This window comes from Macaca fascicularis, chromosome 10 (assembly GCF_037993035.2).
Source record: "Macaca fascicularis isolate 582-1 chromosome 10, T2T-MFA8v1.1".
Lineage (NCBI taxonomy): Eukaryota > Metazoa > Chordata > Mammalia > Primates > Cercopithecidae > Macaca > Macaca fascicularis.
In genome coordinates this window covers 86093260-86107328 of record NC_088384.1, presented here as the reverse complement: position 1 = coordinate 86107328, position 14069 = coordinate 86093260, and the positions used below count along the sequence as shown (strand labels likewise).

At 56.3% G+C, this 14069-nt stretch overlaps 1 protein-coding gene across 12 annotated transcripts in view; it reads left to right on the top strand.

The window, feature by feature from the left end:
* SNPH (syntaphilin) overlaps positions 1 to 13715 on the top strand; it is a 42113-nt gene extending 28398 nt beyond the window's left edge. For 2 of the 12 annotated variants that reach the window (XM_005568561.5, XM_045362672.3), the window contains exons 3-6: positions 1668 to 1764; positions 2490 to 2597; positions 5886 to 6035; positions 9284 to 13715. In XM_005568561.5, coding sequence (XP_005568618.3) covers positions 1715 to 1764; positions 2490 to 2597; positions 5886 to 6035; positions 9284 to 10460 — 1485 coding nt within the window. In that variant the 5' untranslated portion in view covers positions 1668 to 1714 and the 3' untranslated portion in view covers positions 10461 to 13715. Of the gene's footprint in view, positions 1 to 290; positions 319 to 1118; positions 1765 to 2390; positions 2598 to 5885; positions 6036 to 9283 lie in introns of those variants that run through there. The other 10 variants (XM_015457868.4, XM_045362669.3, XM_045362670.3 and 7 more) reach the window with 9 other exon arrangements.
* Positions 13716 to 14069: the final 354 nt, after the last annotated feature.

The window sequence follows — 14069 nt, the reverse complement described above, 5'->3', positions numbered from 1 at the left end:
TATGTCCCCGCCAGGAAACAGGCCATCTGAGCAGTGCCTTTGTCCACTCAGGAGGCAGCCCCGCCACTGGCTGGGATGACCAGGCTCCAGGGAGGCCCTGACGTGGGAAGGGGGTGGTCCCCGGGCCAGAGACTCTGGGGTTTGAGATCCAGCCCCTCAGCATCTGATGTTGACCGGGTTTCGATATTGGCTTTGCCACACACCTGGGATGTGACTTGGCCAAGTCCTTCCCTCTCGGTGGCTGGATTCCTTATCTGTAAAAGGGGACTAATCACAGCACTTCCTCATAGGGTTGTTGAGAGGAGTCAATGGCATAATGTACGTAGCGTGGTTGGCACGAGGTCTGGTGTGGAGTGGGGCTCGGTGACTGCTTCCCTCCAGCATGGGGAGAGGTCCGGGCATGACATCCTCAGCCAAGTCTCCTGGAACCCAGGCTGCTGTCCCCAGTCCCTGCTGTGAGCGTGGAAGGAGGGGACTGAGGTCTCTGGAGCTGGCACAGGACCAGCACATTGGCTGCAAAGAGCCCAGGTTCCCCACTCTGCCCCAGACTCCAGTAACTCTGGGCTAATGCCCAGTATAGCCCTCTTCCTCACAACAGCGAAAATCCAGCCCAGCATGGGGCCTCTCCTCTCCTGAAACCCCGGAAAGGCTGCCCTTGGAGCCCAAGCCTCTACCCAGGAAAGAAGCCTGAGGACTCGGGGGCAGGAACCAGGGGCTTGAGTCTACCTGCCCACTTAGCAAGAGGCCCAGTGATGGGTCTCTCTAGACATGAACGCTTCCTCCTGGGTCCACTCACTGGGACACCCGCAGCGGAGGGCCTCTGCTCCCATCCACCCCAGTGCTCTTCTGCTTTAAGTCTGTGCCCCTACATTCCTGGTAGATGCCAAAACCAGCATGCGCATTGCATGGGTGGGTGCAGATATGCCTGTGTGCCGTGTGGGTGCGGGAGGGCCTGGCTGCATGTCCTGTGCCATGGGCTGGCTGCCTGAGCACATTCGTGGAGGCACGTGTGGCACGTCTTGGAATGGCAGGGACATGGTACCTTCTCGTGTTGGTGTGTATCCATATGTCTTTCTACACATGTGCTGGTATGTTGGTCTGTCTTGTCTCCCCTGTAGACGGGAAGCCCCGAACCACGCGCCAACTGGGAAGGTGATGGTCGGCGAGACCAGCCCATCCTAATTCGGGGTTCCTGGTCCTGCTCCAGGAGTCCTACGGCCTGCAGCCCCTACCAGAGAGGGAGGACTGAACAGCAAGGGGGTGTGTGGGTCTGAGTATCAGGGTCCAGGGGAAGAAGCAGGCCTGGCTTGTAGAGTAGAAGACTCAGTACCAGCAGTCAGGAGGCCCTGCTCCTGAAGCCTCTGTGACCTTGGGCACAGCCTTCACTCTGTCTGGGGCACATTCACTCATCTGGAGAACACAGGGTTGGACTGATGATTTTTAGCCACTCCTGACAGTTGTGGTTTTAAGTTGGGTGGTGGGAACCTGTGCACCAGCCCCATTCAATTCACTGGTGGAGGCAGCCGTGGCCTGCCAGGCCCTCGCTCCTGGGGTGTCCTGCCGAAGGGTGAGAAGAGAAGCCATGCCGGGCAGCGGCCCCAGCGAGAGGATGACGTGGCCTGGCCCGGCCCTTTCTGCGGGCCCCCCAACCCGCCCTCTCTCCTCAGCCCCTGGGATACCACCCATCCCACCACTTACTCGGACCCGCAGCCTCATGGCCATGTCCCTGCCGGGAAGTCGACGGACCTCTGCTGGATCCCGCAGGTGAGTCTCCCCCTTGCTCAGAGCCTAGGCTTCGGAGGGCGGGAGGCGGGCGCGGGCCTGTCTCCACCTGCCACCGACTTGCAGTGTGTCTTTGAGCAAATCATTTCCCATTCCCATCTTTAAAATGGGCTTGCTAACACCTGCCTCCTCCTGGAACTATTCAATGGCTCAAATGACACAGAGTGGATGTGAGAGTTCTCGGAACGCGTAAACCACTGGATTCCTACCAACAGTAGCCTCATCAATACTGTTTGATTTTTCACAATGACTGGAGGGGAGTCGTGTAGTCATCCACTCAGACTCACCTGGTGTCCCTTGATTTTTACCTCCGGGGGTCCCTCCTCCTGTCCCCACCCCTGTATGCCCCATTCTTTTCCACCTCTGTCTCAATCTATGCAGGGATCTCCTCCCCTGGGTTTGGGGAACCCCAGAAGTTGAGGACCTTGATAAGCACATATGAGGCCCCACCCTTGCCCCGCAGCCCTGCCGGCCTCCATTCTTGTCCCTGGGGAGCCAGGAGGACCAGCCTTCTTCTGGTTTTCCATCTTGATTTGCACTGTCTGTTCTGTCACCCCTGTCTGTGCGTCTCTCTCTCCCTGCTTCTCTCCCCTGCGGTGACCCCAAAGCGGGGGCACTTTGGGCCGCAGCGGCCTGGCAGTGTTCGCCCAGTGTCCGCAGCTGCCCGCCAGCCAGAACGAGCACCTGCCTCTTCTTCCTGCCTCCAGGCGCACCTCTCCACCCGTGAGCGTGCGGGATGCCTACGGCACCTCTTCGCTCAGCAGCAGCAGCAATTCCGGCTCCTACAAGGGCAGTGACAGCAGTCCCACGCCAAGGTAATTGGCCCCTCCTCTCTGGTCCTGGCCCTGCTGGCTGGGAACAGGTTGTCCTGGGGTGGGGCAGGTAGGGGAGCAGGATCGTGTTCTAACCACCCCCGACGCCAGCATAGTCGCTGGCTGTGTGACCTTGAGCAGGTCACTTCTCCTTTATGAGCCTCAGTTCCTGTCTGTAAGATGGATATGACAATATGCAGCTGTACATTAAAAAAAAAAATACAGTGGCTTAAACAAACTAGGGGTGATGCTTGTAGAATAAGGAGCCAGGGGTTGGCAGCTCCCTGAAGTGTCAGGACCCCATGCCTTCTCTCCATGCTCCACCATCCTTAGTGTACAGCTTTTGTCTTTGTCATCACAGGTGGCTTCTGTACCTCCAGGTATCAGGCCTGCCCTCCGGGAAGGAACAGGTGGAAAGGACCAAAGCCCTCCTCAGAGGTTGTTTTTCTGAGAGGGACACCTTGCCCCCAAATCCTGCCAGTTCTTGCTGGCTGGAACTGGGTCATGTGAATAACTCTAGCTGCAGGGCCAATTAGTGTCTTCCCCAGAACAGCACCGCCCCAGACAAAATGAGGGTTCTGCTACGAAGAAAGCAAGATGAGTGCTGGGAAGCAGCCTACAGCGTCTACCATCATGCACTTCTCAGGGGAACACTTTGAGAGTGGCAGAGGTGGAATTGGCTTGGAAGGCGAAATGTTATGAATGCAGCAGATGCCAAGTTGTAGTCTTGGGTGAGGTGAACTTGGACTCACAAAGCAGGATCATGTTGGAGAAGCAGGTGTAGGGGAGCTGTGGGTCCTTGAAGACCAGGAAGCAAGAGCTATCATGGTAGGCCTTGTCCTGCTTCCCCAGCATTGAAATACAAGTGAGAGGTTGGGGCATGTGGGGACGAGCATAGGCTCTGGATTTGGTCTCTTCCTGTCTTCAGCCTCCATTTCCTTTCTTTAAAGTGGAGCTAATAACTCAGAAGCTTCAGTGACTTGATATCTACACACCGCCTGTGCATCCTAGTTGGCCGATAGTTGATACCTCCTGTCGTTAGAGCTTTGATCTGACTTAAGGCCAGGAGATGCCCGGCCTGCGGCTCCCATGGCTGGAGCACCTCCTGGGAGGGCTCAGTGGAGAGGATGTCATTTGTGTGACTCGATGTCCCGAGCCACTGAAACAGCAGCTCTTAGATTTCCATCATGACACATGTGATGGGTAACACCCATGTGCAGGACCCATGCCCCAGCATCCTGGCTGTAACACCACCCCAGAGACTGGGGGACATAGGAGTAAGGTGTTAACTTACATTTTGAAAACCATATAATTGGCAACTTAATACTTTTCTATTAGTAACGGATTTTGTAACACATCTCATAACTGCAGCCCATGGAGATAATCCCAACCCCGGGGCTGAGAATTGCTCCCAGTCTTCTTACCCACAGTGAAGGTTGCTGCCCCTGGATGAGCAGTGGGGCCACAGTTAGGTCCCCTCTGCAAAAAGCCAGGCTTTCCAAGGCAGGAATAGCTGAGAAACATGCACCGTAGCATATTTTTTTTCTAATTTTAGTTTAAATATATATGTATACTTACATATATTTTACAAAGATACAGCTAGTGACTAAAAATGTGTATGTGTTAAATTTTATATTGGGGAAAAATACTCATGAAAGCAAAATGAAAAATGTAAAATAGTTACTTCCTCTCTAATCCTCAATCCTTACTAGTTTAGCTAATCTTGGTTTCCCCACTCCTACCACCCCTTGCCAAGGGGTGACTCCTCCACCCCTTGCCAAGCAGAGAGGAGACCTGCGTGACTTGGCTTGAGTTAACCTAGGGGCCATGAGGTGGGTACATAGAAGAAAACCATGTCTCATTCAACTTCTGTAACCACTTTCTCTTTGACAGTTTACAACTTACAAGTACTTCTTCCTCGGTAAACACTATACAGCATCCATGGAACTTTTAAAACTGCCTCCAGCTTGGCTGCTTCAGCAAATGGGCCTCACCAGGGCCTGCCTTTTCCAGGCTCATAAAGGGGCATTGCCCCTCCCTAGACCTGCCAGTCACTCTCCCCTCAAGGAGCAGAGTTGGATGGATGGGAACAAGGCCTGAGTCTCTAGTCGCGTGAGAACATGTCCAGGTTTTAAGCCAAGATCCAAGGTTTCTTTATGAGCAGAACAACCGGCAGCCAGGATGCTGAGAGTAGAGCTGGCTGGGCCATAGTCTGTTGTGGAGTTGGGGAGTTCTCCTTCCCTCTGAAAGCCTGGCCCTCCCTCCCCTACTGGCACCTGACTGCCCTCTGGGTGGCAATTCCTTCTCCTTTGCCCTGGTAGGGTACCATGTCAGTGTCGCCCTGTGCTGGGAGCAGTGCACGTCCAGCCTGCTGCCACCCCAGAGTACCGCAGTGGACAGGTCCCTGCCCAGAGCTGGCAGGTATTCACGTTTGTGCTCCCATGTGTCCCCCGGAGGTGAAAGTGTGAACATGTGCCTGGGCTGGTGCCCTAGTACCTGTGAGTAGCTGCGAGGCACAAGTGTGTCTCCATGTTTGTGGGCATGTAGGTGCGAATGGACTGGGAATTGACATCCCAGGAAGTGTGCATGCATGTAGTGCACACCCACATGTACACAGCGGGGCTGAGGAGTGAGAGTGCCAGGGCGTGTGTGGAGAGAGCTGTGCCTGCGCCTGTCTGCCTTCCCTGTCCCCAGGCTGTGAGGGGTCTTGGTTCTAGAGAGGAGAGCTTCTGCCTCCACCTCTCTAGAACCTCCTCTGAGGAGGTGAGTCCTTGGCTGCCATGCAGACCCAGAATCTGCCACTTACACCTGAGTTTCCAGCCTTCAGGCTCATTCTCTGGGTTGGAAGACGAGGTACCTGGGTTCTGGGATGCACCACTGGGATTGCCTGAGGGCCTCGGGGCAAGAGCTAACCTCTCTGAGGCCAGCGGCCCCTCTAAAAGATGAAGACAGTCCCTACTTCCAGGGTTGCTGTAAGGATTGACGGCATTGGTCAAGCGCTTGGCCTGGTTCCAGGCTTACGCGTGTGCTCTGGGATATATCTCCCCACCCAGCCATAACTAGAGCAGCCCGGAAGCCTGCATCCTGACACTGGTTTTCACTTAGAGGAACTCTACTGAAACCCACCTGCCAGAAGGCTGAGGGTTCTCCTGCCTTGTGTGGGAGGCCTGGCTTGGAGCCATCTGGTGGCCAGGGGTGGTGAGGCTGGCGTCCCCTTGCTCCCCAGAGGTAAACCACCTGTGCCTTGCCTGACCTCTTCCTCCCTCCCTGATGATGGGCATCCCCTTGCAGGCGCTCCATGAAATACACACTGTGCAGTGACAACCATGGCATCAAGCCCCCGACCCCGGAGCAGTACCTGACCCCCCTGCAGCAGAAAGAGGTGTGCATCCGGCACCTGAAAGCCCGGCTGAAGGACACGCAGGACCGGCTCCAGGACCGGTGAGCGGGTGGCCACGAGCAGCCCTGGGGGCACCCCACCAGCTAGCTCCACACTCAGAGAAACCAGGGCCCTGGCGTGCCTCTTGGAAGGAGGAGTGGCTGGGGGTCTCCCAGCATCCATCTGCTGTCTCCTTCCCAGCAAAGCCTCTTTTGAGCCCACTTGCAGACCCTCATCCCCAGCAGCTACTCACCTTGACTGCTCCACCAGGCTGCTGGGGGCCAGGTGGGAGCGGTTTCCCATGAGGGCCTATCCTGTGGGGCCTCCGGCCTGTGCTGTCCTCTCCCAGCTACAGCCTGGCGGCCCCTCTGGCTACTTCTTTTCCTCTGGCTCCCGACTTCCAGGAGTTGGAGCACAGGGCTTCTTTCTGACTTACTTGTCTCTTTTGTGGGGGAGAAACAACTCTTTATCCTTCCTTGCTTCTCCTGAGTCGCCAGAGGGCTTGTGGCCAACCTCGACTTCAGGCCCCAGAAACCTTTCTCCTCATCTACTTCCTGCTGTGGAGGATGATCATGAGAAGCCTTTTGCTGAGCTCTTCCCCAGCCCAGGTGTCTCCCAGGAGCCCCCACAGGCCTGTCTGAGCTCATTCTCAAGTGCGTAATCCCTACCCTCCCAGCTTCTACCCTCCAGCCCAGTGGCTTCATCTTTGTGATCTACACTTCAGGGTGGTGATCTCCCATTGTCTTAACTATCCTTCTCTGGACTGTGTCTATGCAAACGTGCAGCCTATTGTGAGCTGGACAAGGTGCTGTGTGGGGCTGGAGCTCAGAGCGGGCATGATGATCGCTCCTTTTTTCCTTTCTTTTTTTTTTTATATACAGCAGCTTTATTGCAATGCAACTTGCATACCATACAAATCACCTATCAAAAGTGTACAGTTGGATGATTGTTAGTACAGTCACAGAATTTTGCAACCATTACCACTATCTAATTTCATAAATATTTCTATCACCTCAAAATAAACCCCATTCCCATTAAGCAATCACCCCCAATTTATCTCCAACTGCCCTAGTTCCTGGCAACCACTAATTTTTCTGTCTCTATGGATTTGTCTGTTCTGGACATTTCATATAAATGGGATCATGCTGTATGCATGACCACATCGTTCTTGACCACAGCTCTGCCAAGCAGCCAACCCGGTTTGGATTGGTTGTGGTTTTAAACTGCAGGCGGTTACGGGTAGCATTCAGCGAGCTTCATTGTCTGCAGAGCGAGGATTTGAGGATTTCTATTTTTATTTTCCCTCATCTTCCCAGTGATGCCCAGGACCTGCGTGGCCTTTTGCACTAATGCCTCAGGGAGCAGATGGCCCATCTCCCAGCTTCATTTCTAGGGCCAGCCCCATGGCTTAGAGCAGACCATCTGCCCTGTGTGGTTTGGGCAGGATGCCCTGGCGTGGCTTTGCCCACACCTTGACTCCCTGGTCACTGTGGCCTGTTACTCCCACAGCAACCTATGGCAGGTCTCTACATGAAGTATTGTCAGTCTCCCCACACTCTCCATACTGAGTTTCATGCCTGTGCTTCCCGCAGTGGCCCACCTTCTGTTCCTCAAAGACACCATGTGCTTTTGCACCTCTGTGCTCTTGTATCTGTGTCCCCACCACTTGAGATGCCCTGCCCCCATCTTGCTCCCTGGGCAAACGTATTCTTCAAGACGCCCTTCAAATGTGATGCCCACTGAGGTATGGACAGGGCTCGAAGCCATGGCTCCCTGGGGTTTGGCTGGGCCCCAAGAAGGAGAGAGGCAGAGACTGGCTGAGTGGATCATGCCCAGTTCCTTCTTTCAAACTCACTCTTTCTCCCAGGGTGAGGTGTGAGTGAGGAGCAGGGTGAGAGGCCAAGAGGGTTACCTAGAGTGGGCCCCCCACCTGGAGGCAAGAAGGGTGAAGACCAGGTATCTCCTGCTCCCCAGTACCTGTTGCCTTGTCTGTTATTGGTACTCTAAGCAGCTCCAGCTGTGTCCTCATGGGTGGGTGGGGCCTTCTAGGTGATACCATTGCTGACCTTTGTGGCCGCTGCATCCCCTCAGCCCCCAGTCCCTCCAGCATATTGTGGAATGAGATTCCTGGGCCCATTTCCTGAAGGAAATTTCTGATCTGGTTTTGAAAAGTATATGGTGCTTGATCTGGGACGGTCACTCTGCTGGGCTGATAAACCCCAGAGTGACAGCCACGGCATTTGTAGATTTTACTGATGGGAATGTAGGGTTTAGGCTGAGGGGGCTCATGCGGGCTGCCACTAGGAAGTGAGCACAAATGCTCAGGACGGGGTTTGACGTCTCCTGGATGCTTTTCCTTCTGCCTCACTAGTGTTAATCAGTTGTCTTCTGTCTCACTCTGGTTTTACCTCTAGATCTGATGGGATATTTTTCTAACTTACCTCCCTCCCCTTGCACCCCTGGATTCATCTGTGACTCGGGAATTTGAAAAGCCTGAGCCTTTCTGGACAAGAGTCTGCTGACTGTCTTGTTCACCTGGTGCTTGCCCTTGTCTCTTAGGAGTAACTCTGTGCCTTTCTCATTGATCTTTTCAGCCTTTCCTCTTTAAGATACAAAGATACAAGGAGATACAAAGATACAAAGAAGAAGCTTCTAGCATGGATAGATGAGAGTCACCCTGTTCTCATCATTCTCCCCTATTCCACCCACCACTTCTCATCGCTCTGCATGAGGGATGATGTAAAATCATCAGCCTCCCCCAACATTGAAGGCTCATTTCTCTCCCCAGGGGTCTCTGGCCAAATATTCCTCCACTGAAACTTTCTACAACCTGCTTTAGTAGGAGGCTACATCACTTTCTATAGAGCAGAGATTTTCTGCCTAGTTTTTGTGGTTTTACATTAAGATTTTATTAGGTTTTTATAGGAGTAGCTATAAAACTTATAAGGATCTTTGTTGTCTAGTCTCTTCTCTAGATGATGGATTTGAATGTTGAGAGTCGTCTGCATTCTGGGGAGGGGATTGGGGAAGGAATACGAGTGGCGTCTCCTCCGACCTTTCTTCCCTCTCCAGGCGGAGGCTTCTCCTGTCTTCACCCCCCAGCCCCTCTCCCCAGCCACTCTCATTCCCACCTATAATAAAAAGGCGTTGAGTTTGTCCTTCTGTTTTGGGCTCTGAGCCACAGCAGCACAGGGCCCTTCATCTTTGGCAACATTTTCCTCTCCTTGCCTCTCCTTGGCGGTGACAGACCAGGCAGGCGACAGACCAGGCAGGCAGGCAGTGAGCGTGTGTGTGTCTCCTCGGCTCACAGGGACACGGAGATTGATGACCTGAAGACGCAGCTGTCACGCATGCAGGAGGACTGGATTGAGGAGGAGTGCCACCGCGTGGAGGCCCAGCTGGCCCTGAAGGAAGCCCGAAAGGAGATCAAGCAGCTCAAGCAGGTCATTGACACTGTCAAGAACAACCTGATTGACAAGGACAAGGGGCTGCAGAAGTACTTCGTGGACATCAACATCCAGAACAAGAAGCTGGAGACTCTGCTGCATAGCATGGAGGTGGCCCAGAACGGCATGGCCAAGGAGGATGGCACCGGGGAGTCAGCCGGCGGGTCCCCTGCCCGCTCCCTCACCCGCAGCTCCACCTACACCAAGCTGAGTGACCCGGCCGTCTGTGGTGACCGCCAGCCGGGCGATCCCTCCAATGGCTCTGCTGAGGATGGGGCAGACAGTGGCTTTGCGGCAGCTGATGACACACTGAGCCGGACGGACGCCCTGGAGGCCAGCAGCCTGCTGTCGTCCGGGGTGGACTGTGGCACTGAGGAGACCTCGCTGCACAGCTCCTTTGGCCTGGGCCCCCGCTTCCCCGCCAGCAACACCTATGAGAAGCTGCTGTGTGGCATGGAGGCTGGCGTGCAGGCCAGCTGCATGCAGGAGCGTGCCATCCAGACAGACTTCGTGCAGTACCAGCCTGACCTTGACACCATCCTGGAGAAAGTGACCCAGGCCCAGGTCTGTGGGACAGACCCTGAGTCAGGGGACGGGTGCCCAGAGCTGGACGCTCACCCTCCGGGGCCCAGAGACCCCAATTCAGCAGTGGTGGTGACGGTGGGTGACGAGCTAGAGGCCCCAGAGCCCATCACCCGTGGACCCACCCCACAGCGGCCTGGTGCCAACCCCAACCCTGGCCAGTCGGTGAGCGTGGTGTGCCCCGTGGAGGAGGAGGAGGAGGCTGCCGCAGCCGAGAAGGAGCCCAAGAGTTACTGGAGCCGCCACTACATCGTGGATCTGCTGGCTGTGGTGGTGCCGGCCGTGCCCACGGTGGCCTGGCTTTGCCGCTCCCAGCGGCGCCACGGCCAGCCCATCTACAACATCAGCTCCCTGCTTCGGGGCTGCTGCACTGTGGCCTTGCACTCCATCCGCAGGATCAGCTGCCGCTCGCTGAGCCAGCCCAGTCCCAGCCCGGCGGGCGGCAGCTCCCAGCTCTGAGGAGGCCCATTCCGGCCGCGGCGCCTGCAGCCTGACCACTGATTGTAGGGATGCCGTCCCCCTCCCTTCTCCCATGGGCATCATCTTATTTATTTAGTTTTGGGTGTGGAACTGTTTCTTTTTTTCAGGATGTTAAAACAGTCTCGTGGCAGGAGCAGGGGTTGGAGAAAGGCATCCCAAAGCTTCAATGGAGAGCAGGGAAGGCAGACCCAAGACAGGAGGCACACCGGCTGGACAAATCGCAGGGAGGGGAGGGCGCGAGGGCCCTCTGTCCCCCTGGCCCTTCAGACAGGGCTGGCCCTGCTCAGGAAGCCTCTGGCTGTCTTTATCTGGAGAAGCCGGGCTTGAGTTGCCCACAGGCCCTTGCCCTGCACCGTCCTGTCCAGCGCCCTGCTCACTCCATACCTGCTCTTCCAAGCCACCTTGCCCTCAGCCCAGGCTCCTGGGCCAGCACTCTCTCCTCAAATGGAAGCAGCCATGGCCTAAAGTGTAGATCACTGACCCAGGGCTCAGAGCAGAGGCCGGAACCACTGGGCTGGGCCGGCGTTCCAGCCTCCCCAGACTGCTCCCCACCTTGGGACTCAGGAGCTCGGTCAAGGCCACAGGCTGGAGGAGAGACGGGGCTGGGCGCAAGGTGGCGGAGGGCAGTGTGGGTTCTGTGTCTGTCTGTTCATCCCAGGCCTTCCCGTCATCCCTTTCCTCTTGGCACTTCTGGGTGTGTCAATCATTATTCCTGTGAGGCAGCTAAGCCCGGCAAGCTCAGTGCTGGGGTAGGAGGGCCTGCCTGAGTCCCAGCTCCCAGCTGGAGAATCCACCAGCACAAGAAGAGGAGGCAGGGGGCAGAAGCCCAAGGGGGCTCCCTCAGTCTTCCAAGGTGAGGCCGTCTCATCTGCAGGCTGGGAGGCAGGGCTGGACTCAGGAATCCACAGCTTACTGAAAAAGCCAGAGGCCATGACTGCCCCCAGGAACTTGCCCCGAGTTTCTCTGGGGCCCTCGGGCCCAACTTCTGCTTTGCACTATGTTCATTTTGGGGTTGGTTCTCAGCCATCCAAGGGTCTCCAGTGAGATGGCTGCTTGCTGTCTGAGATGAGGGTTCCTAAACCTTAAACCTATCTGCCTCTGGAGGAGGGTGGGGGACTCTGGCAGGATGAATCGCAGGATGGCGTACTGAAGCCACGATGTTCGTCCAGGCCAAAGCATGATGTCCTGGGATAGGTTTCCCAGGCAGGGGCATGGCAGAGCCGGCAGGCACCCTGCAGCCTCCCTGCTCCCAGCCCAAGGCCAGTCGGCCTGGGAAGTTCACTGCCCCAACTCCTTTCCCGGGACCATACTGAGTCCCCCAGCCACGCTGCTGACATTCTTATTACCTTTATTATCTTACCAAGTAAACTCACTCCTCTTCCCCCACAGGGGTTACAACCATCTGGTTGTCCCTCCCACTCTTCAGAGGCGAGGCCCCACATCTGGGGGGTTGGAGGGACCCTGTGTCTTACTCGCCCCTCTAGCCTAAGGGCCACTCTGGTTCTCTGCCAAGGTTGCTTGCCCTCACCCCAATGCTCCAACAGCCATTGCCTGACTCATGGGCTCTGCCCTTCTGTTCGGTGCCCTCCACGCGAGGCGGGGCACCTGCATGCACTGGGAGGGGGCAGCTGGACCAGCCCTCAGGGCAGGAGCCCCCCTCTGCCACACGCTTTGTGCCTCCAAAGCTCCCCCCGCCTTGGTCAGGGCCTCAGACCAGCCATCCTTTGTGGAATATGCCCCAACCCAGCCAAACCAAACCCAAATGCCTGAGGCCTGGCTGGGGCTGCCCCCGCAGGACACTGTGGCCATGCCACGGAGGGGGCAGTGGACAAAACCAATCCAAAGCCAAAACAGGACTGGCCGCGGACCCAGCCTCCTGTGCTGCGCACTCATGGAGCTGCGTAGTCTCCTTAGACATAGTCAAAGCTTTGCCAAGAAAAGAAATGTATGAACTATATTTGACAACATAAAATCTCTCTATTTTTCACCACTGGAATTTAGTCAAGCTTCAAGCCCCTCTGCTCCTGTCTGTGTCTTGCGTCTGTGGCCTTCCTGTTGTGTCTTGTGTTTTGGTGGATGTGACAGGGCTGGGGCCACAGTCTACTCTGTCCCTGCTGCTAGAGAAGCCACCTGTGGAGGAGTGGGCTGTGGTTGGGCCTGAGGCCTGTGGAGGAGGTAAGCGTAGCCAGCAGCAGCCCTCTACTCCTATTCTGGCCTGAGACCACCAGTGTGGGTCACGAGGGCCCTGGCCCACAGTGTTGAGGGTCCTCTCTTTCGGGGGTTCTCCTGGGGCCTTTGATGGGCTTTTCTTCTTGTCAGTGGAGGAAGCAGCTCCCCACTCAGCCCTGGGACAGGCCCTGGGACTGTGGCAGCCGGTGGCCCTGGCCCAGCTCTGGAGTGCGTGTGTGTGTGCTCAGATCCCGCATCTATGCAAAGGTGCAGGCTGCCTGTGCGGCTCCAGGCGGTGGAGGTGCAGCAGCTGCTGCTCAGGCGCCATGCCCTGAAGAGGCAGGGTACAGACGGGGCTGGGAGGGCAAAGATGGGGTGGGGCCTCCCCCGAGACAGCTCACCCTCCACAGCGACCCTTTTCCTTCCTGCCTAATCCCGTTGGGCTGCGACCTTTTCCTCCTGCCCTCAGTTTCTGAAACAGAAATCTTTGGGGCCTCCCCTTTCCCCAGCGTCTGGCCAGAGCTGATGAGGTCCTGAGGAACAATGTCCCCAGGAACCACGTTCTGGAGCCTGGTGGCCAGACGTGGCTTCTCCTGAGTTCTAGGGCTCGGGCCAGAGTGGCCCTACTGCCCGGCCAGTCCAGGCTCAGGCAGGAATCGGACGCTGGGGCCCGGGCTCTGCACAGAGAGCTGGGCTTGAGTGGAGTCGATTGTAGATTTCTCCCAAGGGGATCACTTAGCTTCTCACTGACACACCCTTCCCAATTGCCACTAGCACAGGGGTATCTTACAGCACTTTGGGGAGGGGTGGGACAAACGGCAAGGTTCTGGGGCCAAGGCCTACCCAGGGGCCTCTGGCCAGAGAACTCACAACCCCCCTCTGACCTAGGGGTCAATGCAAACAGGTCACAGTGCACTCCCATATTATGCCATCCCTTTGACGAAGAATTCAGGGGATGTGGGAAGTGGGGAGGCGGGGAGGGATCTTGATTCTTGTCTCCTTTGTCCTTTTGTTCAGACAGTTGTACCTGCAGCAGACAACTCTGAATTAAAGCATGAAAACACAGCAAGCCCCTTGGCCTGTTTTCTTTATACCGGGTGGTTTCTCTAAGGGGGGCAGTGGGAGGGTTCACAGCGTCTTCCTCCAGTACAGGGGCCACAGCACTCGCACAGGAAAAAGCCAGGCAAGCAGCGATCGCCTCTGACATGCAGGGAAGCAGAGAGCTGTGCGGGGCTGGGGCACCACTGCTCTCTTGGGGTCAGGCTTAGGGTCTGGAACCACCTCCCCCTGCCCCCACATGGCACACCCTGCTGGGCACCACGAGCACATCGCGTTTCACCCTCCCCAACATCCCCTGAAGTGGCTTCTCATGCCCACTTTGCAGAAGCAGAAACAGCCATGGTCACATGGGGGGTGCCC